This window comes from Gouania willdenowi, chromosome 13 (assembly GCF_900634775.1).
Source record: "Gouania willdenowi chromosome 13, fGouWil2.1, whole genome shotgun sequence".
NCBI lineage: Eukaryota > Metazoa > Chordata > Actinopteri > Blenniiformes > Gobiesocidae > Gouania > Gouania willdenowi.
Genome location: NC_041056.1, coordinates 10,071,010 through 10,097,906, shown reverse-complemented (window position 1 = coordinate 10,097,906; position 26,897 = coordinate 10,071,010). Strand labels below are relative to the sequence as shown.

Sequence of the window (26,897 nt, the reverse complement as noted above, 5' to 3'; positions counted from 1 at the left end):
TTATTTTATTTTACTTAATTTGACTTTATTTTTTAAATTTCTAATATATGTACTGGTTCTACATATTCTGTAACTGTTAGTGTTCAGCCTGGAATTTTTTTTTTTATTTCTCTATAAAATATCTTTAATTATAATGACAGATTTTGATTTTACTAAATACATTTGAAAAAAAAAAAAAAAAATATATATATATATATATATATATATATATTATATTAAAAAAATCAGATTATTAAAAAAAAAAAAAACGTCTCTGACTGTATTCTTGTAGCCATAGGTAACAATCTGTGCAAAAATGATTTAATTATATGCCAGGGGGAAAAAAAGACTAAACAAAGAAAGAAAAGTATGACCTGAGGGGGTGGATATTTTACATGCTGCAGTTCTTCGTGCTGCCTCTAGGTGGCGGGACGCACTTTTGTGTGTGTCCAGTTCTACATCCGGGGCTGAGGGTGTGGACGTCCCACAGCTCTCTCACACACAGCGAACAACGTAGCTCAAAACTGCTGCTTTCTGCCTACGTGAGACCTCCACAGTTTACCAAAACAGGTAGGTTTCATCCAGAATAGCTAGACCGTTATTCTTACTTTTGAAATACCGAACCGGAAACTGGGTTTTAATGAAATGAAGAGTTTTTGAAGAGTAGCGGTGCGGTGTCAGTAGAACAGCTAGCAACTCGTTAGCATAAAAACCTGAACTCTTTGACATTTTCTACACCAAGAGTGTTCGTACGAGAAATAGTCAGTGTAATTAATCTTTAGATATATATTTTAAGTAGACCCTTAAAGACTGACAGGTTTACTTAAACTTAGCTTTTCGACATGAGTTAGCTGAATAAGAAAGTAGTCTTGTAGGCAGCCGAAAGAATAATTTAACTCTGACCATGTAAGACCATACATAACACAAAGAGACACATCATATATGACAACACGCCTTTGTGCAACGTTTATTTATATTATCTATTTATTGTTAGACATTTCAGCTGCTTTCATCGTCTTACTTTGTTTGGAGGTTTTTTTTTTTTTTTTTTTTTAAATGAGTTGTAAAAGCTACCCAGATTTGAAAGTTCACAGCTGAGTTTGTCCCCCACATCCTCCATTATTGTTTCTTTTAAAAACGCGCCACTGTTAAAAGTGAAGGAAGGCTGGTGACAACCAATTACAAGCCTTGTCAATAGAAATTATTGGGACGATATTGGGAGAATACAGTTCATTGGACACTTCTCATATTCAAAGAAGGATAACATATTAGGAATGCACCGAAATTAAACTTATTTGCCAAAACTAAAAATGAGAAAATCAAGGCCGGAATAAATTATTATGCAAACGATTAGTTCCATTGCATTTATTAACTTCACTAAAATTATAACATGGAAACATTAATGTTAAATTATACAATTGCAAACAATAAATCAATTAAAATATGAAATTATTTATTTAGCACTGATGTTCCAACAATGGACAATATAAAATAGAAAAATAAAATGTTAAACTTGACCCCACTCATACAGTACATTGAATAATATTGTACAGGCCTATGGCTGACTGAGCTGCTGGAAGAGAGTCAAAATAAATAGGCCGTGGCTATTCATTAGGGATGGGAGTTGATTTGATTTTAGCGATTCCAATTCCATTATCGATACTGCTTATCAATTTGATTCCCTACCAATTCTCTTATCGATTCTCATTGGGTGAGGGAATTAAATAATACAAATGGATTTATTTGCTTTAACTCTTTATTATATTATGTTTGTCTCTTTAATTTCCTGCAAGGATATCAGCTCTCTTTTAATCCACCAGGTATAGATGGTTTTTTCACTGGATAATATATACAAAAGCACTATATAAAATTGATGAATTATTATTACAACATGTGACACATTTTGGCTACAAACATTTGAGAATATTTACAGTGCTCCTTTTTGAACTTGAACAACTTGGTCCAAAACTAATTCAGACATAAAACAAATAGTTATTCTGTAAAAAAGAACATATTAACCAAAAGTACAGCTGCACTTATTGTTATGTATTTAAACGGTAAAGCTTAAGTTTAGCCTTTGTTTACATTTCTATAAATGGGCCTTCAGAGATCCCATCCCCGTTGTTACATGTGACGTCATCAGCCATGTGTGTGTGAACCAATGTGAAAGAGCAAACTAAAGACAACGGTCAATAGCAGTTCGTCTCCCGTGTTTTATTATTTGTTATGAGGACATAAACTGGTGACGAGCTGTGTGTTCTTGCTGAGGTTTGTTGTTTTCGGAAGAAAAGTCCGTGCAAGAAGCAACTTCAGCTCAAGTGTACAGAACCCGGAAGTGACTAGCGTAGCAACAGAGACGCTACAAACACAGCACAGCTGCGGGTGGAGGAGGTGGATTCTCCGCGGTGGACAGAAAACAACTATATGGTGGAAGGAGCTTCACTTGGTGCTAGCATAAACACAATATACTGTACCTGGAGGAGTTTATCGTTACGTATTTGCGACGTAAGAGGAACCGATAAGAGGAATTGAAATACAAGCAAACAAACGATTCCTAGGAATTGGATCACTCGGAGCCGGTTCTCAGAAAGAACCAGCCTTCGATTCCCATCCCTACTATTCATACGGAAACGTATGGATAGACTGCCAGTCTATTCATTCGGAGCACCCCTCATTGGCCAGTTTAGCTCATGTGATAGGTGCACCACGTGACTTGAAGTTCTGTCAGTTTTATTTTAGCTCATATTTACTTTTAGCTACTCAGCTACCCCTTTTATTTTAGCCCTAACCCAGGAAATACCCTAAAATGTAAATGTTTTTTGTGTATGTATTTTGTATATGCCTTACTACTGCGCAATAACCGGAAATACGCAGTCGCAGTGTATGCGGACTTCGGTAAAATGTCAACACTGCAGAAAGCTGGGCAATTTAAAATGGATCAGAGAGTCTTCACAACTTCCCTCACTGATTTGCCTATCCTACGTAAAGATTCAGCCAAACAACTCTACCCGTCTTCATCAGAGTCACAGGAATGTACGACAACGTTCAGGAACACAGGTAATTATCAAAGATGTTTTATTTTTTAACAATGACTGTGTTAGTGTTAGCCTTTGCTAAGCTACTTAGCTTCGACTATGCATGCATAAGTACAGCAGATAAAGGCAATACGTTGATTTTGATATGTTTGTTTATCATTATAGATGCTCTTAAGGCTGACTGTCTTTGGACATCCATGATCGCGCTGCTCCTGGGACTCAAGACGACCAGAATATCTGAAACATACGTGCATCCCGATGTCATTCCATCCATCCATATTTAGTCCGAGGACTTACTGTGTGGTTGACTGAAGGGATGATGTTGGATTTAAATAAACATATGTTTGTGTTCTCGTCATCATGCTGTTCAGCTTGTGTTAGTTATTAATGATCAACGACACATGATACTTATTGATCCATATTTATTTTATACCCACAGCTGTTGTTTGATCTGTTTCAATAAATTGTTTGATTTGAGGAAATCTCAATTGCATTATTATATTTAAATGTTCCACTCCTTAGTTGAGTATTCCATGAACCTTACATTCCTGTAAATACAGTATATATATATATAAAAAAAAACCTAATAGTATGTGCTGCAGCAGGGCAGGTTATGTTTCTATCTTGGGACAAACAAATAACACATGCTGATGTTTGAAACTCAGAATGTGTGGGTGTAAAGAGCTTAAATTATCTGAAAAACATAACTGTGTGTGCTTACAAGTAGGCATTAAACATTGAACAAAGTCCTTGTAAAATACAGAATAAATAACTTTCGACCATGGACGTGGTCCTGGTCCTGCTGATGCTGTTCCATGAACCGTGTCCCTGACTACTCCATGGAAAAACATCTGTGTTAACATCTTCCTCCTTTTTTCCTGCATGGAGGATTTAAAATCATATTTGTTCTTAGTAATGATTTCATTTATTCATAAACAAATATAAATTCAAGTAAATAGTGTATAATGATATTTCTGGATGGACCAACAGATAATATTGTTCATGTTGATGTTTGCATAGAATAAATAAATCTTATTGGATTTGCCCTGAGATGAAGACAAGCTGACCTTCAGATTAAAAATTAGCTCCAAATCCACGTCAACAACTCTGAAATGAGCAGGAAACGTTGTTACCATATAGTTCAGTAATAATATTACATGGCCATTGTGTAAAAACAAGGGAAGTTCTGAATACAAGTCAATTAAATATTACTGCTGCTGCTTTCAGGATTATTATTGTTTCCTAGCTTACCAGCGGCTAACTCGCTAGCCTGCACCACGTTAGATGTAACGGTCATAATATTGAGGTAATATTGTAGCAAGCGTATCATGGTAGACTAACAAAGGATGAAATAAAACTTACCAGTAACAGAGTTCTACAGGACCAGCTCCTCCGTTGCTGAAGTTCTGTTCGGTCCATGGGAATCGGTCCACTTCCCCTGAATTCCTCCGTTTTAGTAGTAAAAGTTGGTCCTTCATCCTGCCGAATAACCTGAACCCATTTTTGTCTAGCTTCACCGTTAACAGGGAAGGGTAGATAAGAATGCTTTTGGGATTACAAGAACAGCCCGGTATTCTACAAGAACTCTTGCTCGTTGCTTGTGCCATCTTTGTTGTTTACCCGTTGCCCTGACTGCAAGAGGAAGTAGGTTTCCGCTGCGATTGCGTATTTCCGTTGCAAAATACGGAAGCTGTGAGAGAGGTCTATTTTCCGGTCCAGGCTCCTGACACACCCAAGCGCGTAAGTAGACCAAGTGCGCGTAGTCTGTCAATGAAGGCGGTCTGAAGCCCAGGAGGCTTTTTTGGGGGCTGTCTAGAAATCACGGAACATGGAGTTTTCCCAACGCTTGTAAATGTAATTGAAATCCGTGAAAATTATAAAGCACACTTTTAATTTGAAACGCCTTTGTTGATAAACAATGTGACCAGTTGTTTTGATAGGATTACTGCAGGGTGAAGATTGGACACATTTTTCTGTCTGAACCACAGTTAAAATCTCTCCTTTTTCCCCCTCATACTAACAATAGATTAACATTTGTGTGGAAAGCCTGATTTTTATAAACTTCTTCCATTCCTACATTCAGAAATGATCAGCACATCAGTCAACATCTGTAATCAATACAGTACTTAATCTAAAGCGTGACTGAGTGTTATTTGCTGGAGGGTTAAGGAAATAATCCCACAGAGCGTCCTGAAGAGACGGAGATGTTTGCAGTGAAACAGAACTATTGGCTTCCTACATAATACGCAGTTTTAAATATAAATTGTTTAAAGCCTTATGGAGCTGATGTGAACGAGTCCGAACTGAAGCTGAGCCTCATTTAAATATGTGTGGGAACAGTTTCAGGTATCATCCTCTCATGCTCATTTCACCGACTCCAACTTCCGCATATGGCAGTTTGTTTCACTTATTATTTAGAATCAGCTTTATTTGTTGTTGCATTTACTCTGTAGTGGATCAAACTGTGGCTTTACGTTGGACTTAGTATGAAAATAGTTGGACATCACTGTGACTAGCCTTGGCAGAAGTCTGACGTCTGTCAGAGTTTCATTTATCGAGCAGCAGCAGCTGAGGGGCACATCTGATCAGCTCCATGACGCAGCACCTCCCGACTCTGCAGAAAAAAGAGTGGACGGCACAGATAAAATATAATGAAACGTAACGCGTATTGTCCAATTTAGAACTGTTAAATGTGAACATATTGAACCTCATGTCAACGTGACAGTGTGTGTATGTGGTTTAAATTGTAACGAAGTCCAAACTTCTTGTGTAATATGATGTTTCACCTTATCGGGGAGCTGCACTTATTCCAAGTTCAGAAGTGCGTAAGAGGAAAAGAAGTTAAGCTGGCAGGAGAATACGCACAAGGCCAGATTTGAATGGGAACGCCCACATTTCAGGGCCGCTCCACACAGAGTGCGTAACTGGGATGGAGGCGTTCAGCAACTGACTTAACAGGGGGAGAAAAGCGCACAGCCAAAAACAGCACCGCTGCATGACGTTTTGGTCTTAAGCTCATGCTCATGCTGATGTAACAGAATAGACTCCAAAGTGCATTGATGATGTTAAAGAAAATCAGCTTCCATGCTGTATTTATGATCCAAGAATGTTCTTGGAGACACACACAAGGGCGATGCGTAACTATAGTTTTGACTTGACACAGAAACATAAAACACACTTACATCCCCCGTTTCAAACTCTGCTCAGAAGACGCTATAATGCTCAGATGTATTGAAATGCAGCTGCTCCGTGAGTCTGTGGATAAGTTGGCATCTGTCCATACAGCTTTTTTTGCTCTCGTCTTTACAACATCCTGCTTTGGTCGCCTTGTTTTTGTGGGGAAAAGTGTTTCGGCCAAACACCAAAAATTAACTTTTGGGCTGAAAATTTTCAGTGGTCTCATTAATACCTGCTATTTGCCAGGATTGTTGCTGAAACAAAGTGTACCCTCTTTGTGCCTCTTTTTTTTCCAGGGTCATCTCAGTCCCCCATTTTATCCCAGACGAGGGACTAATGCAGGACAAGACTGGCCTCAACCCCTCGGGTCGCCTCTCTCACCTGCATCACTTCAGTTTTGCCTCTGTTGTTCCCACGGGTGCACCTTAAGAGGAAAAAATAAAACCCGGAAGCCAAAATGGACGACATCTTCACACAGTGTCGGGAAGGCAACGCGGTGGCTGTACGCCTGTGGCTGGACAACACAGAAAATGATCTCAATCAAGGGTGAGCAACACTTAAATATTAATACTGTAGCTAGTGCGAGAATGAAGATTTTACAGCCTAATGTGTTTACCATGGAGAAGCAGATCAAAAATAGCTCTGTGTAGCATGGGACAGTCAATAGGTTGGTTGATCCCTCTTTTTATTTAAAGACATCACATACCAGCCACTTTAATTAAGGTGCGCCATTGGCAGGACAGTTATAACATTCCAAGCAGTCATTAGTGACACAAGTAAGTGTACATTCACTTTCAATATCGGCAAAAAAAATTATTGTGGTTATTTTTCAGGGTTATCTTTCTAATCTTTTTTTACTCAGTTGTACAATCTTTTTTAAGTTTAAGGTTCAAATGTATATAACCCATAAATATCAGTTGTTTTACTGTTTACTTTTGCAAATTATTATTCTCTGTTTAGTAATATCACTTAACCAACCTTTTTCTAACATTCCACATAACACTACAAAATAAGTAATAAAAGTGAATGATTTGTGTTGCTATTGTATCGGATCGATATTGGTATCAACCAAAATGCACGGCTGCATTATCGGTTTAGTATCGGAAGTGAAAAGGTTGTATTGGGATGCACAAGTTGAAAATTGGCTCTAAATGGGCCAAAAAATCGCATGGTGTATGCCTGCCTTAACGCGGCTATGATTTCTGACCCGCCCATTAAATCCTAAACACAGAAAATTGAAACAGTTTGTGAAACCTAGCTCCACAATTAAATTGTAATCTATTTAATGTGTTAAGAATAGAATGGCTGAATTTGCTTTACATGGACTTTAAGTAACCTCTTTGTTCTTAGTAATTAATAAGCAGCAAAAGCCATAATCACATTTTAGTCTTTATTGTTAAAGTACATACGTAAATATTGAAACTGACTGACCCATTAAAGCAGTTTTTTCAACCTTGGGGTAGCCTGAAAATTTCTAAAAAAAAAAAAATGTAAATAGATTTTTAAAATTTTTAAAATTAAAACACACAATTGACTGTATTCTATACTTTCACTTTGCCACATATATCGAGTCTGACTAAAATGCTGTAAAAACTATTTATGTATATATCTGAGTTGGCATAACTTGTCACTAGTCCTGGCTACTCCGCATTTGTAATACTGTTTATAAAACATAATCAAAAACTAACCTAAGAAAAGAAATGTCTTTGGGGTCGCCATAAATTCTTGATATGCACAAAATGAGGTCATGGTCCAAAAAAAGGTTGGAACCACTGCGTTAAACGGAGAAGTCATGTGTTTTTTTTTTTTTTTTTACTTGCTTTGATTATTTGACTAAAAGAGTAAAAGCTATGGAATGTTATGAAATAATGTAAAGCTGATGCTCAACTAGAAAGTGAACGTTTGTGGAGTTCTTCAATGTACATCCAGTTACCTGTTATCAGACTGCTGTCCAAAAAACATATTTAATTTATTCACTCACCAAAATAACTATAGAAGTGACTATATGGGTGTCTGTTCCTGTGCAACCGTTTCTTCAGTTAACAGCCTTTTTTCATGGGATCAAAAAATTGCACCTTGATATTCAATCACTGTTACTGAGAAAACACTTAAAATAGTTCAGATTTATTTTTAAATCAAGTCAGATTTTAATCTATTTCAGCCATTTTTGATTTGTTGTGAGTTCAATGAAATATTCACTCAGGCTAAAGGACACTACAGTTGTCTACCAGGTAAGTTTTTCTCTTGCTGGTACTTTTAATTCTCTTGGCAAAGATCTTTTGAATCACAAGACTTGCCTCGACATGACTCTGTGATGCCAGATAACAGAATCGCTAAGAAAAGTCTTACAGCTGCTATCTGTTGCAGACCCACTTCCCGTGTTTTTGGCCCCTACAGACGTGGCCTACGATTAAAGCCAGTTCGTCTTTGGTGCAAGTACAGTTTATTCTTTAAATACTAACAAATAGAGAACATGTCAGAGGTGTTAAGAGGAATAACGCTCATGTTTATCACAGTAATGAGAAATGCTCACTTGAGCTCTTGCAGTTTTTGGCTTCACCAAATTATAGAAAAAACATGGCGGTGGATGTTCAGTGTAGATTTGTAATTCTGCTTTGTTTTGTGAGCAAAACCAATCTGTTAGTGATCAGCAGTCATCCGCCTATTTCCTCTTCCTCTCTAACGACCCTAAAGGCAAAGCCCACATCTAACTGGCACTCAGGAATCTCTTCTACTAGACGTTTAGGATCCTCCTGTAAATCGCTGCTCTTTGTTTTCATTGCAAACAGTGAAAGACTGGATCAGCCTTTTCACGTTTACTGACTGCTTTGTTTTGAGCTGCTCCTTTTTAAAATCTTTATTTTAACATTTTTATTTTATTGTCAAGGATGTAAAACATTGTGACATCGTTTAGGCGTTCCCACAGAATTATTTGCATATCACCTGATACAATATATTCCGATACTAAACAATACGATATCCATTGCGACATATCACAACATTAATGAATACAAATTTTAACTTTACAGCTACAAAATGGTATGAAATGCAATTTATTATTATTTTTTTTAACTTGCGAGAACAAGTAAATGGTAACTATCTGTAATTCTAGTACCAATATCAAAAACAAGTGGTATGTTTATCAAACTGTCAAATTACATTTTTCAAAAAAGTTAAACTTTTGCTTCGACAGCAGATTCTGATTCTGTTAATTTTTTAAAGTTTTTTTAATAGAAAGTAACCAAATACATTGACAAAACTTACAATCTAAAATGTATTGAGGAGTGAGGTTGTTTAACATGGTCTGATGTGGTTCACTGACACCGAGTGACCAGACGTTTACGTCCTATACATATGTTAGCGCAATAAATTCTTTTTTTGTTAAAAAAACATGATTTAAAAATTGATTTTTTGGATCTATATAATTATCGCGCAGTGAAATATAGCGATATATTGCCAAATGGATTTTCTCTTACACCTGTCCCTTATTATTATCCCCCCCATCCCCGGAGCTCTGGGACGTCCGAGTTAAAGGGGACAGCTTTTCTCAGAAACCGTTTAAGATACGATAACCAAAATTGGTGTGTGGCTTTAGGGTACCTAAACACTTACCTTGATGGAGTTCATAAATGAGAAATGCGCAATTATTTTTTCCAGAGTTATAGTGCTCTTAGAAACCGTTTAAAATAGTAATTTTGTATTCTGATGTGATGATATTTTCTTATGTATACATCTAAGTTTTTAGATTTAGGACATTAACGAAAAAGTTGAGAGTTATGAAAACCAATCTGGCGGGAGATGTTGATGACTGTCTTCTTGTTTAATAAAGAGTTTTCTACGGGGCTCTCATTGCAATGATGCAGGTCAGTTGTGCTTCCTTTGCCTTTCAAAGTGTTGGGGTTTCAAATATTCTACCACAATCTATTGACGGATCAACAAGGAGGAGCGGCGGTTGGACTTTTAATGGCCGCACTTGCATGATCTAACACAGTAGCTACTTGTGCTGCTGCTGTTTGCTTTTCATCATGAAGATGAAGAAGCAGAGGTTTAGAATAGATGGGTTAATAGAAAAATGGGCATCATCAGGCAAGGTTTGCATGACTATTATGATGGAAATAAAAATAGAGATACTTTGAAATCTTATACAGGACTATATTATAATGAAAATAGGGCAAAAATACATTTGAATAGATTGAGAGTAATTTTAAAATGTTTTTCCAAAACAGCAGTCATGGCCAGAAAGTTGCACCACATGAAATTTTGACACTTTGAATAACGGAATAAATGGAAGAAGTAATTTAGTAAGTAACTGAGCGCATCTATACAAAGTTACTGCATATTTGGTATTTTTTTATGCAGTTAAATCTTTTTTTAACTAAAAAAAATGCAGTTGGATAGAATATTTAGACGGCACGTCATTGACCCAGATACCTGGATCATAAGCCACGTGTACTACTAACTTAATTGAACAGCAATTCCTGACTTTAATTTCCTTTGCTTTCATTTGTGTTCAGGAGGCAAAACTTTTTTCCTTTGATATTTTTGCAAGAAGCAGATCCTTTTTTTGTTTTTGTACAGTGCTAGTTTCTGTAGTTTGAAGCATTTTAGAGGAAGACCAAATTGTAATTTTATTGTTTTATTTGTGCGTTATGGATTGTTGGATGACAGAATGTCCCTTAAATCTTTTATTGGTCTTGTTTTTCATTAAAATTTTGCGACACACTTTCTACGAGGATTATATTTGCTCACTGTGGAGCCACTTGGCCATTTGTGACGGACCCATTTGCAGATTACATGTCAAGCTTACTTTCTAGGTGATAAATCTTCCCCAGTGGTTGAAGCCCAGTTACTCTTGGTGCTTTTCTTTTTGTTCCAGAATTCCCCCCACTCAATCCTCACATATAAAGTCCTCCTCCACACTCAGACTTATCAGATACTCGCTGTAATATTTCCTGGACTCTACGATAGCTTGTTTACGCTGATGTAACTCCCATACACAGAATAGCTGAGGAATGAGGCATCTCCTTACAAGGAGCAACACGCGGGGGCCTCGAGGGAGCCATCAACCACCTACCAAAAGTGAAGGAAAAAGGGGGAGGAGATGATTGTAGTGGGCAGGGCTGGAAGACACAGGGAATCTTTGTGCGAGTCAGTGTGTATGTGGCTCTATAGTAAATTTTTCAAAAGAGGAATGCACAGCAGCACACATGTCCCACCCCCACTATCCAATTGTATCCACGTCGGTCTCCCAGCAGCATTAGATCACTTCGGTTCAGTCATTTCACCTCAACAATTTCTCCAAACTTTTACACGTTTTATTTCCCTTAATTTAAAACAACAACAACAAAGAGAAGGAAATCCTATTCAAACTTGTAATTCTGGGTGGCAGAACGTTTCATTGACATTCATCTGCACTATCAGTAGTCCTGATTAGTAGTCAATATATGAACACTTTATTTTTTCCATCTTCAACCAGAATCCATTGAAGACGTAGGCTGTTCGAAATGGCATACACTGTACTATGCACTACAACTTCAATGAGTAATACTGTTTACTATGTACTATAAGTATGGTTAGGATGATGACCTTTCCTGCTGAAGTATACTTCCAAGTTTCCCAAGATGCATTTCGAACCTACGACGACAAAAACCTGAAGCACACTGAGGATAACTATATCTGTTGATACTCCACCTTTAAAAGTTCTGAAAGCATTTTAAATGAAAAAGTGAGCAAATATAATACTAACATGTGGTCATTTGATCCATAAAACTGGCGGAAACGCATTAAATGTGGACTTTTCGGAGACCCGCCTTTGTGTTATTGACAAAACTTCCATTTAATTTTTTTTTTCAAAAGACTTAAAAACTAATGAAAGACAGGGTTCTCACCAGAAATTATTCACAGCTTAGGGGGATCGCTTGGAACATGAGCAAGCGCTGTAGGTATGAGTCTTTTGAAATGTATAACCCTCTGAAACACTAGTTCGGTACGATGGTACTGATTTAAAATAAATAAATAAATAAAATTAAAAAGCGGGGATAAAAAAAAAAAAAAAAACAGAAAAGCCACTCTACGGTGGTTGAAACACATTAAAGTTACAGTGTCAGGGGCCCCCAATGCTCAACAGCGCTGGCAAGAACACTGGAAGACAAAAAGAAATGCTTTTATTTTGAAAAGGAGATGTTTGACTTTTAGCTTACATTCCGCTTGCAATGCATGATGGGGCTTTTGAGTATGACTAGTGTGCCCGTTGTGCATACTTCAGGAATGTCCCGATATAGTATACATCCGCTTACTCAGTCATACTATCTAATGTGAATGCACTACATACTAATTTTGATGTCAGACTTAGTATGAGTAGTAAGTTAATATGCCATTTCCAACACAGCCTTAGTCTTGAGTATATCTGCTGATGTCTCTTGTGTGGCCTGTCATGTGACCTGCTGGGTTGTGGGTGCACATAGATACAGGGTGCAGACAGGGACTCTTCCTCTGGCTCTTAAGTCTGCCAAACTGAGCTCTGTTGGCAGGTGGAAGTGCCTGAAATAAATCACTGCAGTGAGTGCGGTGGAGAGAACCCTGGCACTGGAGCCCCTCTGCGTTTGGTGGGATGAAGTCAGCTTAAAGGGAAAATCCATCCATCCTATAAAAAGGCAGAGGAAAAGTAGGCAGCAAAGGGCTGAGTTGCAGTTTTTCTCGCCACCGAAGTAAATTTTCTTTTTTCCGCTGCAGAGCCTTTGTTTGTTTGGGTTTCACTAATCACAGTGTAATTATGTTTTAGCCCACTCTGCAGAAGTCATCACTTTTCATGTTTCGTGAAGTGATAAACGCAGATGCACGAACCCTTTCTGGCCTGTTTCCTGTTGAAAGCTTACTGAATCGATAAGCTGAGTGGACTGTGATTAATCACTCACTCTGTAACCTGAGTGCATTGCAGCCTCAGGTGTTCTGTACATACACTTGTTTTTTAGAGTTGTGTACATAACTAATTTAGCTTTTCATCTCTCTTCTTCCTATTTAAACAGATTACATGCTCTGATTTGATTACCTCATTACTGAAGTTGAACTAAAGCACTAAGGATCAAAATGTGGGTGAAAGAAAACAGCCTTTTCCTCTAAACAGACTCCCGCAGAGAAAAGCAGTGAAAGCCAATGGAATCATAAAAGTCAGTCTGTTGGGGGTGGGGATTGAGCCTTTTGGTCTGGGAGGAAATTGCAGTTGGACTTGAGTGTCTGAAAGCAGCAGCAGCTTTAATGTACGTCTCTGTGATGGTGATTGAAGGTCTCTGTGGGGCTGCTGATAGTGTTTGGAGGACGGATGTGTGTGAAGCCAAGCCTATGAATTGGCGATGGTCGGGCTGAGGGTTCAGACACCTTCTGATCTCTATTAGCTTCTTATAACGCTTTCTGGGGCTGCACAATTAACCACATTTTAATAGTGATCACGATTTTGGTTGCCACGAATAAATTAATGTGATCGTCAGCAATATTTACATTTAAAATGCGGGCTCTACACTCTGTAATAATGTATCAATTTTGATAGCCTTTGGTCCATTTTAAATGCTTGCGTTAATTTATTTTAAAGCTTAATTTTGTACTTTAAACTACACATATTGTTTGTTTTAAAAAGTAGTGTAATAAAAACAAGTTGTTTTTTTCCCCTAACATGATTTATAATTGTGATTATAATCATGATTACAATGTTAATTAAAATAATTGTGATTATCATTTTGGCCATAATTGTGCAGCCCTAATGCTTTCTGCTTACTCATAGTTTAGGGCCAGATAAAATTCATTTTATTTTTTTCAAAATTCCATATTTTCTACATTCATTTTTTTTTTTTTTTCAAAATCCATTTCTTTTTTTAATTTGATAGAAATAATATTTTTTTTTTTAGAAAACATTAGTTTTTAACAAAATAAATAATAATAATTAAAAAAATGATGATGATCAAAAATAAAAATGTAATTTACAATCATGTGATTACGACAATTAAAAGATAGCTATGTTGTAGTGACATGGATAATTCTGACTGCTCCTTTTTAATTATTCATAAATCATGTCATATGAAGATGTTTGATAGCAGCATTGATGTGACCCAAGTTCCCCTCAGTGATCAATGGTTTACTGAATCTGAGCAGGTTTATTGATTAAGTTTTATCAACTTTATTTAAATTAGCCTAATTAATATTGTCCTGATGACCACATTCTAGAGTTCTAGGGGTCAGAATATTAGAAAGTATTAGAAGCTATCAACTTATCATTACCCTATGTTCACAATATGTATAAGAGTTTTCCAAATTTTGCCAGATTGCATTTTGCCTCGTCCCTATTGACATTTTGAACATCTGTACCAAAAAAATTGGGCCAATATAACATCTGTAAAGGGTGGCACAAGTGTTCACAATTTTTATTGTTCAACCAAAGAATGCATAACTTCCACAGATATCAGAAACTTTACCAATATAAAGGCAAGTATGGTCATTAATAGTTTATCCCTGTATTCATAGTAAATGAGTAAAAACATTACAACAGTTCAAACACTATTCCTGAAAATAGAAAAAACCTCAACATTGTGAAAAAGTGTGCGCCACCCCTAAACATGCAGCGATTTACTCTATTTCCGGTGCAGATGCTTACATTGTCAATCTGAACAAGACGAAAAGCGATCTGGCATAATATGGTGAAAAATAATTTTGTGAATCACCCTAGGGTGGACAATGCATTAAATGAGCGGTCCCCGGAAACCTTTTCCTATAGCAAACGTCCTTTGCCTCACGATGATGCTGTTTAATTCACATTATGTCCATTTCCGTGTTCAACAGTGGATTCCGTTTTTTCATAGGTTGATTCTGTGATTCCGGCCCTAATAGTTTGACAACAACTCTAAACATATAATAAGGAAGCACTGATAATCATCTGAATACTGATTACAGTCTGTTTCTGAGGCAGGGAGAGGAAAGTACAGGAACTGTGGTGCTAGTTCAGTATTTATAGGAAGTCAGTAGTAGAATATGATAAACGAGCAGGCAGCGGAGAGCAGAAAAAAACGTGACACAATCACAGAAGACAGCTGCAGTGTGGCGGAAGTCTCCCTGGACCTTATAAGGACTGCGGTTCACTCTCGCTGCATTCTGTTTTCTGGCCTTAGAGGCTTCCTGATTGACTCTCTGTCACCCTGTTCTTCTGCATCTTTATCTTCTTGTGGTTTGTGTGTCACTGGGAATGGGCTTCATCAGTCAGTGTCTGTCATGTAAACAGGGACACTGTCCAACATGTGTCAGAGCAGCACACAATGATGTCCGCCTGTGGCTAATAAGTGGCTGTTTTTTAAGTCTGAGCTGCATGTACTTCTTTGCTTTTTTGTTATTGTTCCTTTTGGTCATGTGTCAAACTCAAGACGCCGGGGCCAGATCTGGCCCTTTGAAACACCCAAATTGGCTTGTGGGACAAGAAAATTGACTGAGAAAACATGAATCATTGTGTAAATGATTAAATAATTTAGTTGTAGATATCTATGTAGGATTGTAGGGGTGTATACATCAGACAAATTTTCACTGGAAATTAAGCTTAGCAATTTTGACAATATTAGAAAAATAGAAACTTTTCATCAGAATTATTTATTGGAATTAAGCAGAGATCGGGAGTAATTTTGAATCACTACATCATACCCAAACATAAATATTGGCATCCATGCAAAAATAATATACTATAAAAACTATACAATTTTTCAACAGATTTATTTGGAAGTAGAACTTTGCAATTAGTCAAGTGAAGTTTCAGTGAATTTGTCACAAATTCACCATCAAATCAATAATAAATTGTATCGAATCGGGAACAGGGGCGAATTGTATAGCATCGTATTGCCAGGGGATTCAATGTATCGCTGTTGTATCGTATCGCTGGTGGTATATCAAGATGCGTATCGAATACATTGTCAGTGATGGAGATTCACATGCCTAACATGACCGGTTTTGTGTCTGTAGGGATGACCATGGCTTTAGCCCTTTGCACTGGGCTTGCAGGGAGGGACGCTCTAGCGTGGTGGATATGCTCATCATGAGAGGAGCTCGCATCAACGTCATGAACCGGGGAGATGACACGCCCCTTCATCTGGCAGCAAGTCACGGACACAGAGACATTGTGGGAAAGGTGGGTGTGATATTAACAAATGAGCACAGTTAGGCTGAGAAAAGCCTCTTCCTGACTGACTCTATTTACTAATTTGGTGGATTGCATAAATATCTCTACTGATGCATCTCAGAATTATTCATATCGTGACAGGAATTGAGTTAAAAAAAAAAAAACAAATAACTCCCCAAAAAACAGACATTATGTTCTTTTGTGCAGCACTTTTAAATACATGAATCATGAAAGTTCTTGTTCTCTTACGCCCCCTCAATAACTGAAAAATATTAACATTAGCAATTGACGTGCATTATTTGCAGAGGTGTAAAGAGTACTAATATATCCTGCTCAAGTAGAAGTACCGGTACTTGATTGAAATTGTACTCATGTACAAGTAAGTCATACAAAAAATACTCAATTACAATAAAAAGTAGCTCAATTAAATAGTACTCAAAGTAAAAGTTACTTGTTACTTTCACCCACATGTTTATTTTTGGTAATAAATCATTCCACTGTTCTATGCATACAGTAAACATCTCATGTATAAACTTAAAAAGGAAGAGACCAAATCTTGCACAATTGGAACTTCATTTATTATTCACAAAGGCATCTGTATAAAATAAAAGGTTTGTCAGAATGTATAATTCTTTTTTTTATTTGATTTTTTTTTAATATAAAATAACACCAATTAATTAAATTCAAAATAAAAAAAAATCATCAGGCTCTAAGTATTGCTAACTGAATGACAACAGTGCCATGCCAAATGTGCCATATAGGTACAAATAATAAAATAACCAGCATTCAATGCTATTTTGTTTATTAAGTTTAATCTGATTGGTCGTCTGTGATGTGATCCATTTGATTGCTGTCTGGTCATTTCATTTTTTGTAGTTTCACAATGTTCACAAAAATACCAATTTACTTACTAATGTTCGGGTGTAGAAATGTAACAAATTACTTTACTTCTTTTAAAACGTACTTCATTACAGGTAAAATTACTGATTTAGAAATATTCTCAAAAAAGTACCCATAAAAGCAACTCAATTACAGTTACGTGAGTACTCATAATCCGGTGCTTTCACCTCTGCATGATGGTAGTCATTTTTAATGCGAGACAGTTGAAAAAAACTCAAAATTCTTACAAAATCTTTTAATATTCCTTAAATTATGACATATCTAGGAAATGTAAAGTGAACATCCTGTTGGGACTCATATCTATCACTTATTGTGGGTTTTCACCTACGTGACGTTCTGGACAGTAACACGGAAAAGCTCCTCAAAATGCGTTATAGATGCAAAAGCATACAGGGAAGGACTTGGTCCGCAGGAATGGGCACGATATTTGGCTCCCTCGTCTTGGATCAATGGTGACCGGGAGTCTTCCGTCTATTATGTATCCTGATATCGTCAAATATGTGGTTTTCTCGCCAAGCCCATACACAGCGGAAGACCTTAAATCTTATAAAAGTGTGGAGGGCTATAACCAGATGCTGTGTGGATGGGTGAGGGAGATGCAGTATTAAGTCATCAATGGCAGATGTGTTGTGAAGGCCAAAGTAAGTAATGTAATAACGGTAAAAGGTCAGACCTTTTACCTGCAATACAACGAGAAATACAGCACATTTTAGCTCTACATTTTAAGAACTGTGTCTACTGTAGCGGGCTATTAAATGTGATTATTTTAAGGCAATAAAACCACATACAGTAGCTTGATATGAATTATATTATTATCCAGATTTTTGCCTCGTAGATCCTGGTTTTGCTTCGCTGGCCACAAGTGCCTCCTTTCCTCTGATAATTTTTGACATTGTTCTCCCTGCTTTGTTATACGTTTTGGAAGTTTATAAAACTTCAAATGTTTTCACAATCTGACCGATTGTTACAGCCAAAAACGGCAATAATTCGCCATTTCCTCTCGAAATTCTGGATTTGCTTGTGTGCGTGCTACTTGTTTACCTGCTGAGTACCTCCAATATGGTGAGTTCAGGGTTGATGACGCACCATGAAAACCTCTATTGCGTGGATATGGTTGTTTTATTACATATTTAGTATTTTATGTATATGTAGAAGTGCAAACTAGGACATCCCTTACTTTCATCTCTGATTATTTATGTATTATTATTTAGAGTGTGAAGCTGTGTTGTAAAAACTGCCTGAATTTACCCAAAAATCAACCTTTTTCTCACATGAAAGCCCGGTAAACAAAGCAGTTTTTGTCATAATGTGCCACTTCTCCTGCAGTGTCTGATTTAGAATAGCAGTAAGCTGCTGAGTTCACTATTAGTCATGTCTCCATATTGCTGATAATTGTCCACACAGGAGGCGGGCTTCTCTGTTTTGGGTAGCTTAAGGGCTCATGTCTGTGTGCAATCCAAACAAGATGCAACCAGTTGTGCTTTGCATGTAATGTTGCCTTGTTGCTTCTTCTTTTTTTAGCTGATCCAGTGCAAAGCAGACACCAATGCAGCTAATGAACATGGGAATACACCACTGCATTATGCCTGTTTCTGGGGTCAAGACCAAGTGGCTGAGGTTAGTGTGCCCCCTGGTGGAGTTGAAGGTAAGAAACGTATTATACAGTACATGTATCATTAACAGACTGTTTTTGCTTTTTCTCAGGACCTTGTGACTAATGGAGCCCAGGTGAGCATCTGTAACAAATATGGGGAAACTCCTCTGGACAAAGCCAAACCTCACCTCCGTGAACTGCTCAGAGGTAATCCAGCATCAGATTATTCCCACAGTTATGGCACGGTTTTGTTGTTCTGTGCTGATACTTTTTATTATTCTACTATTCAGAAAAGGCTGAAAAACTGGGACAAAACCTCACAAAAATACCTTTCAAAGACACATTCTGGAAAGGAACCACCAGAACGAGACCACGTGAGTCCAGACGACCCAATAATTGTTGACCATGTTACATTAGGCATTGTGATAAAGATGATTGGCTTTTAATTCATCACATTTCTCTTTCATTTGGTCTTTTAAGGTAATGGTACTTTGAACAAACAGGCTGGCATTGACTACAAACAGCTGTCTCTCCTTGCCAAAATAAACGAGAACCAGTCTGGAGAGGTACGCGGTCTTCATTTTAATTTCATGCAGTTCTTAAAGGGATCTTCCACTGTTTTTACAAATGTGACCTATAGCCTTTGAAATGTGCTTATTAGGAGATCTATGCCTAACAAAATGCATTAAATTTGCACCATAATTGTATGATTAACTTTTAAAAAGGGGACTACTTTATCATTTTAGGACCTGTGTTGCATTATCTTGAAGTCATGTGATTTATGACGTCACATGGCCCCACTGCCTGTAAACATCCCATTGTTTCCTATTGGAGTGAAGCATCCTGCCTGCTTTTTAGATCATTTGTTCCAGCACAAGTCCCCATAACAGCGTGAGGTGCAACAGTTACACAGCAAATCAAGCGGACTAAAGGCAGACCGAGGTGGATAAACAACAGAATAAAGTCACCAACACTGAAGAGGAATGGAGCATTTTCACTTTGCGTCCTCGCGGACCCTCCGTGACTGTGGAGGGTCCGTGAGAGAGAGAGCGAGAACAGACGGGATAAATTGCGTGTAAACCTAAGAGAAGCTTATTCAAGGTGAATTCATTTTATAGTCTGAATGCGGCTGCCGCTCAGTCAGCTGAGATTACAGCCGTGTCTGTGTGTGCTTGTGGCGGAGACGAGCCGACGGCAGCAGCCACTGCTCAGGACAGTAACAAGTAATATGTAAGTGATATGTAGGTCTCTAAAACACCAGGAAAATCTCCACTAACACAAGATAACATTTGTCACTGTCTCTATTGAGAAAAAAGTCACTAAGAGTATTCACTAAATACACTGGTAAGGGAGGTTGAATTTTGGTTTCAAAACAAAGTGGAGAAACTGCAGCTTTAAGGGAGTGCAAAGGCAAAATAGGAGAGCTGCTCTTCTCTGCTTCATTGTCTAATAACAAAAAGCAGAGTTGCAACTGTCGCCCCCTGCTGTCACAGATTTTCTTCGATGATAACTGTTTTTATTCTCTTTTGGTAAACAAAATAGGTTTACATCGACATCTTTAACTTTTTCTGATTATTTAGAGCAAGCAAAAGCAGCACAAATTGTCATATTGACTGAAAAAGTTGCTAAATGATCTAAAAAGCACATTTCAAATTTAGGTTTTAGGCCACATTTGTAAAAACATTGGAGGATCCCTTTAAGGTTCTTGTCATTGATGGATTTGTTGTTATTTCTCATTCCCAGCTGTGGCAAGGGCGCTGGCAAGGAAATGAAATTGTTGTCAAGGTATTAAAGGTTCGTGACTGGACAACAAGAAAAAGTCGAGACTTTAATGAGGAGTATCCCAAACTCAGGTATCTTTTTTTTTATTCTGATGTGTTTGGAACATCTGTCTCTGCTTCTCGTTACTTCATTTGTCCGTTGCATTATGTCGAACCAAAACTGAAATATTGTTTTAAAAATTATTTGCACGTTAATGTGCACATGTTCACGTCAAATCCTCTTTGGGTTTGCCTCTTTTCTGTCTGTCTGTCTGTCCCTCTCCTGTCCGTCCATCTTGGGCTTTAATCCCAGGATATTTTCCCACCCAAATGTCCTTCCCATGTTGGGAGCATGTCAGTCTCCTCCTGCCCCTCACCCCATCATCATCACACACTGGATGCCTTATGGCTCCCTCTACAATGTGCTGCATGAAGGCACCAGTGAGTACCAGAACTGTGGTCACCTGTCACCAATTTCTAATGATTTGCAGCTTTTTACTGTGACTATATTTAAGTATCTGCCATCATGTTGTCATCATTTTCATTTGTCTTTCTGTTGTGAAAGAAAAAAAAAAGAACGACGATCCAAACTTTGTGTTCCTCATTCTTCTGTCAGACTTTGTGGTGGACCAGACTCAGGCGGTTAAGTTTGCTCTGGACATTGCTTCAGGAATGGCCTTCTTACACACACTTGAGCCGATGATCCCCCGTCACTATCTCAATAGCAGAAGTGTAATGGTAAACTGAATGTGTGCTCATGTCAACCATCAGATCATAAAGCAGTGATTGTTTGGAAGTGGCATCCTTGAAGCTTGTGAAGTCTCAGTTTGTCGTCTGTGTTTCCACAGATAGATGAAGACATGACAGCAAGAATATGCATGTCAGATGTCAAGTTCTCCTTCCAGTGTCCAGGCAGGATGTACTCTCCTGCATGGGTGGCCCCAGAGGGTAGGCAGCACTGATGGCACTGATCAATACACTCAGACACATTGGATTCTCGATACTTCCGAGCCAAATGAAACCACACCTGATTTCCTCTTAACATCATTTTTTTTTTTTTTAGCATTGCATTGAACACATGAAATGGAACGTTCAGAAAAAAGCAAATGAGTTTTTTTTTCCTTGTATTATTTAAATAATATTATAGTAATGTCATTACTGGGTCAGTAACCGTTTAAACCATCCTGTGACATTTTTTAAACGTGACACTCTGTACCTGCCCGGGTGGGTGATGGGAAATTACTGCACTCGAAATCGGCACAAACAAAAAGTCTATCCTGGAACTTTTATGGACGTAAAATTTCATAATAAAACTTTGCGACCCCCGCAGATATAGCACTTTACATATCGCAGAGAGCAGTGTTAATATGTTTTGGTTTTTTTTATTCAGAAAACAGGTTTTCAGAAAATTTACCTTGATCTCCTGACATGTTTTGACTATTAACTGCCAGTCTTCTTCAGAGGCATCTGCTGATTGTTTTGATGTGACCTTCACTTCACCGTAATAAATCCAGCAAGCTGTTTTTGTCAAGGAAACATCAAAGCGATCAGAAGACTGGCAGTTGACAGTCAAAACATGTCAGGAGATCAGAGTAAATTTCCTGAAAAACATGTGATTAAAAAAGAACTTACTAGTTAGTGGTATTAATTATTTTTAATTATTATTTTCAACCGTGACTTTTTTTTCATTCAATCCTGATTTCGTATATTGCTTTTTTTTTTTTTTTTTTTTTTTGGAAGATGGTGCTTATTATAATATAATGGCTTTTCATGCTTAACAAGAGCATTCAAAGAGCGCATATCACAGTTATCTGGATCGGTGATCCAGAGAAATTTAAAGGCTTGTAAAAAAATGTAAACGCTGTTAATAATGATACAGTTAGTCCAAACACTAAATTAAATTGTGATAAAATGTGCAACTAGATCAGATCTGGATGAAACTCATTGGATTAATTGAGGAACCAACCCAAAATAACTATAATATAATAATACTTTTGCCAATGATGAAAGGTGGGGATTTTTTTTAAACTGATCTAAAATTCTTAAATTGAGCCAAAATTCAATGGAATCTTCCATTGCATAAGGTCTATCCTTGGTTAAAATGTTGTCAAAAATCCATTAACGAGTTTTGACGTAATCCTGCTCACAAACAAACGCTGGTGAAAATATGACATCCTTGGACAGACCAACGATGTCTGTGCACTTTAAAGTTAAAAAAAAAAAAATCTGATTTTTATGGATTATCCAGATTTATTCAGCTTTCATGCTGTTGTACGAGTGTGACTCGTCTTTTAGAGTGCACGGCTTTAAGAAACATTCATGGATCAGGCCGAGGGGAGTCATTTAAACATCATAAGCCATGACTTTAAGTGGTATGTTTTCCAGAGGCAACAGATGTCTGCACCTTAATTTACAAACGAAGCACAGATTGAAATCCCAAAGGCACGATCAAACTGCACATCTGATTTGTGTTGATAGGGAACAGATTGCATGGAAACAATTTCTTTGGTTGTAAAAACTTTTAAAATATTTAGTTTAAGCTTTTACTTCATTATAGGCAGTTAAAGGGAAGCTTTGGAGCCATTGGTTGCCTTTCTGAAAACCATCTGTTATCTGACCCACGTTTCTCAGCAGGACTGCTGTTCTGCTCTGTAACTCTGTGTTTGATGAGAAACACAGTTAAAGCAGATGAAACTTATTGCTTCATCTCCTTCCATGAGATTCAGTTTCTATAGCAACGTACCTCGAGTTGTTGGTGCTAAATCACAGAGTAAAATACCCACAGGACTTCTTCCTGTGCACTGTTCATCTGGCATTTAATAACGAAAAAACCCATCAGGAGTGCACGATGTGAAGTAAACATGATGAGACTAAAATATCAACATTGCTTCTTTTTATGCTTCCTTCTTTGTGGTGAGGCTTTTGTTGTTTTTTTTGTGGTGTGCAGCTCTGCAGAAGAAACCAGAGGAAATCAACCGGCGTTCTGCAGACATGTGGAGCTTTGCTATACTGCTGTGGGAGCTGGTGACAAGAGAAGTGCCATTTGCAGACCTCTCCAACATGGAGATAGGCATGAAGGTTGGAATGATCCATAATGAATACCAGAGGTGTCACGATTCGTTTTAGCAACGATTTGATTCGAATCTCGATTTGTTGTTGCTGATTCGATTCGAGGATGATATTGGTTAATTTTGAACGATCTGAAACGATTCAGTGACTTGAAATTGAAATTAATTCAGTAAATTTTTACCTAAAATAATAATTCAACCAGTGTCACTGTGGGGAAAAAAACAAACTAGATACTGTACAGCACAAGTGAGGTTTCATAGATTTCTGATGTTTCTTGTAAGGGAATAATCTATAAATTAATTATGGACATAAACAAACAAGTAAACAACATTTAATGGCAAATGTATTCACATTTGATTTGAATGAAGTACAACTAACACTTCAGTTTATATTAACAGGATGCTCACTTTTCTGCTCTCATTTTCAATACTCAATATGTTTTCAATAAAAATACTTTTTAGGTTTATTTGACTCATCTGCTTAGTTTTTATACATCACATCAAAATGATACAATATTATTATCAAGAAGTGCAACCAACATCTGGTCAGGTTAAATGAGCAGTGGTTGAAACTGATACTTTTCATTTTAGCATGATCGTGAAGCCTGAGCTACATGTGCTGCTGCTGCAGTGAACGCTGCTAGAATGGCCTGGTGGTTGACGGTGGACACAGCGAGCGACTCCTTTAGAATATCTTCGTCTTTATTATTAAAACACATCCATATAAAGTCTGCCGTGCTTAAATCCAATGTGTTATTTCCTTGTATCAATACAATACATTGCTTACATTTTGAAAATGATTTTAGATCGATAAATGTAATTTGGAAGGCCAACTTGCCAAGCACAGATCAATGTGTGTAGAAATATAAATCCATTTATCAATCTAATCTTATTGATTTAAATGTTCTTATTGATTTTAAACAATTGAATGTTTTATCATGTAAAGCACATTGAGTTGCCTTGAGTATGAAATGCGCTATATAAATAAATTTGCCTTGCCTTGCCTTGCCTAATGGATGAATCGGTACACCCTTAATAAATACAATTGGTTATATAATTAAATGTTTGGTTTGCAGGAAATGCTGTAACGAATCAAATCACTGTAATGCGTGTTTGTGTATTTTAGATTGCCCTGGAAGGTTTGAGGCCCACCATCCCACCTGGCATTTCACCACACATTTGCAAGCTTATGAAGATCTGCATGAATGAAGACCCAGCGAAAAGGCCCAAATTTGATATGATTGTACCAATTTTGGATAAAATGCAGGACAAGTAAAGTTTTCAAACTGATCGTCGGCCTGGATGTCTTTCACCAGATGTGACCGTGATGTGGTGGTGTGATGTGGTGCTTTACCAGTATTGCCTTAAACTCTTCAAATCTCCTGCATTCAATGCAACAGCAGCTTCGACTCCTGTGATCCAGTCCAGCAACAATCACTTGTTTTATAACGTTTTCTCACTGTGATATAAAGCTTTTGTCTCTTTATTACTGTTATTGTCGCTAATCTGCTGATTGGGTTTTTGCAGAAGTTTAGTATTGACTCTTGTTTTTAACTTTAATCACGTGACCCAAGTACAATCATTAAGTGGCAAAAGAAAGGAAAAAGGCCTTATTTTATCAAATTACCCTCAGTATAGGATACTTTGTTTTATCTCTCAGTAATATTAGCAACAAACTACTTTGACCAACACGACTAATGACTGAAACTGAACATTTCAGCACACAAAATGTCAAAAATAATCCTACTTAGTTGGTAATGTGTGAGAATCTATTGTTTTATTATAATGAGCTAGAACTTTTTGTTTTGTTTTGTTTTGTGGCCTTTTAACAGCTAATCAAAACTGACTGTACATACCAACCTCTGATGGAAGAAAACCATCACTGTGTGTGTGTGTTTTGGTAAAATTACTGTAAAACATCATGACATGAATACTTTTCTCCTTCTGTATTAATGTGGTCAGTCACATGTATGTGTTACATTTATAATAGTTCTCCCAGTAAGTTTATATTCTATTTTAATTTTTTTAACCCTATATTTTAAATTCCCAAAGCTGTACAATCGAACAAAAAAGCGTGACCATCTTTTTCCAATAGTAGTCTTGGATGAACACTGCAGCCCACATTGTAATTTATTGATGGAAGTGGAAATGAAATATCTACTTGTATTACGGTTGTATTATAAGTCACTAGACAGTTTTACAACGTTTCCATTGTTGTATCTTTTTATTTTAGTTTTTTCTCTTTTCGCATTAGTTACGACTTGTTTATTTTATCGGCTATGCATAATTTCTGTGCCTGCACCAGCTTGCTTGTTTGTGCTGAATTTCAGGCTGAAGCCAAAATCAAGAATGACATAAAATGTATGTATTTATATATATATATAAGTATATTAAAAATGAAACTTATGGACAACTTGAATCAGTCAATTTTGTGTTATTTATTTATTTGTTTATTTCTCTGGGCTTAGCGGTAAATGAAAAAAATGACATGTTGAAAATATGTTTATTGAAAATGTGCAGTAATTCAAAAAGGAAAAACAACATTTAATGTAACAAATATTTCATAAACTTGTACGCTGTTATTCTCAAAAGGTATAACTTACATTAATTATGTAATGCATTTATTTAGTAGTTCACTTTTTGTAAATACTGTATAGTTTTCCTTATAATCCAAATTTATTCACATGAGGTTAATTGAAGTCTCAAAGGAGGTTTTAGGATTGAATGTCAAAGTGAGAATGTGTTGTATAAGGCAGTGTTTACCAACCTTTTCTGGGGTGTGTGTACTATCACTCATTTAGTACCCCCTTGTTTTATTTACTTGTTTACGTGTCAACCTGTACAGTTTACATATTTTATATCTGGGAATATAGTCACTTAAATGTTTGGTAGTTTGACAATCTTCAAGTTAAAGAAGCATTTTGGAGGAAAAAAGGTCACATTAATACTTTTTCCATTAATGCCGTTTAATGTCAATAAATGGAGAGACGTGCGGGTGGACACATACTCTACAACAGTGTTTTTCAACCTTGGGGCCGTGACCCCATGTGGGGTCGCCCGGAATTCAAATGGGATCACCTGAAATGTCTATTAATTGATAAAACATTTTTTACAGATTGCAATTACCTTTTTTGTTTTGAAATTATTATTTTTCGTATTAAAACACCACACACAATCTCAAACAACTATATTCTTTACTTCCATCCATCCATTGTCTGACCTGCTTGCTCCTTTTTTCTC

The 26,897-nt window shown here is 37.1% G+C and overlaps 1 protein-coding gene across 1 annotated transcript; it reads left to right on the top strand.

Annotated features, from left to right (window-relative positions):
- The first annotated feature begins 413 nt into the window (after positions 1–413).
- On the top strand, positions 414–26,076 carry LOC114474390 (integrin-linked protein kinase). Its single transcript, XM_028464677.1, has 13 exons — positions 414–549; positions 6,488–6,737; positions 16,179–16,344; positions 18,757–18,852; positions 18,940–19,036; positions 19,120–19,203; positions 19,310–19,395; positions 20,573–20,682; positions 20,903–21,030; positions 21,206–21,327; positions 21,438–21,537; positions 23,537–23,667; positions 24,784–26,076. Exons 2-13 carry the CDS (start codon positions 6,649–6,651, stop codon positions 24,931–24,933), a joined length of 1,359 nt encoding a protein of 452 aa, XP_028320478.1. The 5' UTR covers positions 414–549; positions 6,488–6,648; the 3' UTR covers positions 24,934–26,076.
- Positions 26,077–26,897: the final 821 nt, after the last annotated feature.

Bases quoted from the DNA above. Each gene is read 5' to 3' on its own strand.
- LOC114474390 (XM_028464677.1), top strand. From the start codon at position 6,649: ATGGACGACATCTTCACACAGTGTCGGGAAGGCAACGCGGTGGCTGTA. The intron at 16,345-18,756 runs GTGGGTGTGATA...TTCTTTTTTTAG, and splicing joins ACAGAGACATTGTGGGAAAG to CTGATCCAGTGCAAAGCAGA. The intron at 19,037-19,119 runs GTAATCCAGCAT...TCTACTATTCAG, and splicing joins CCTCCGTGAACTGCTCAGAG to AAAAGGCTGAAAAACTGGGA.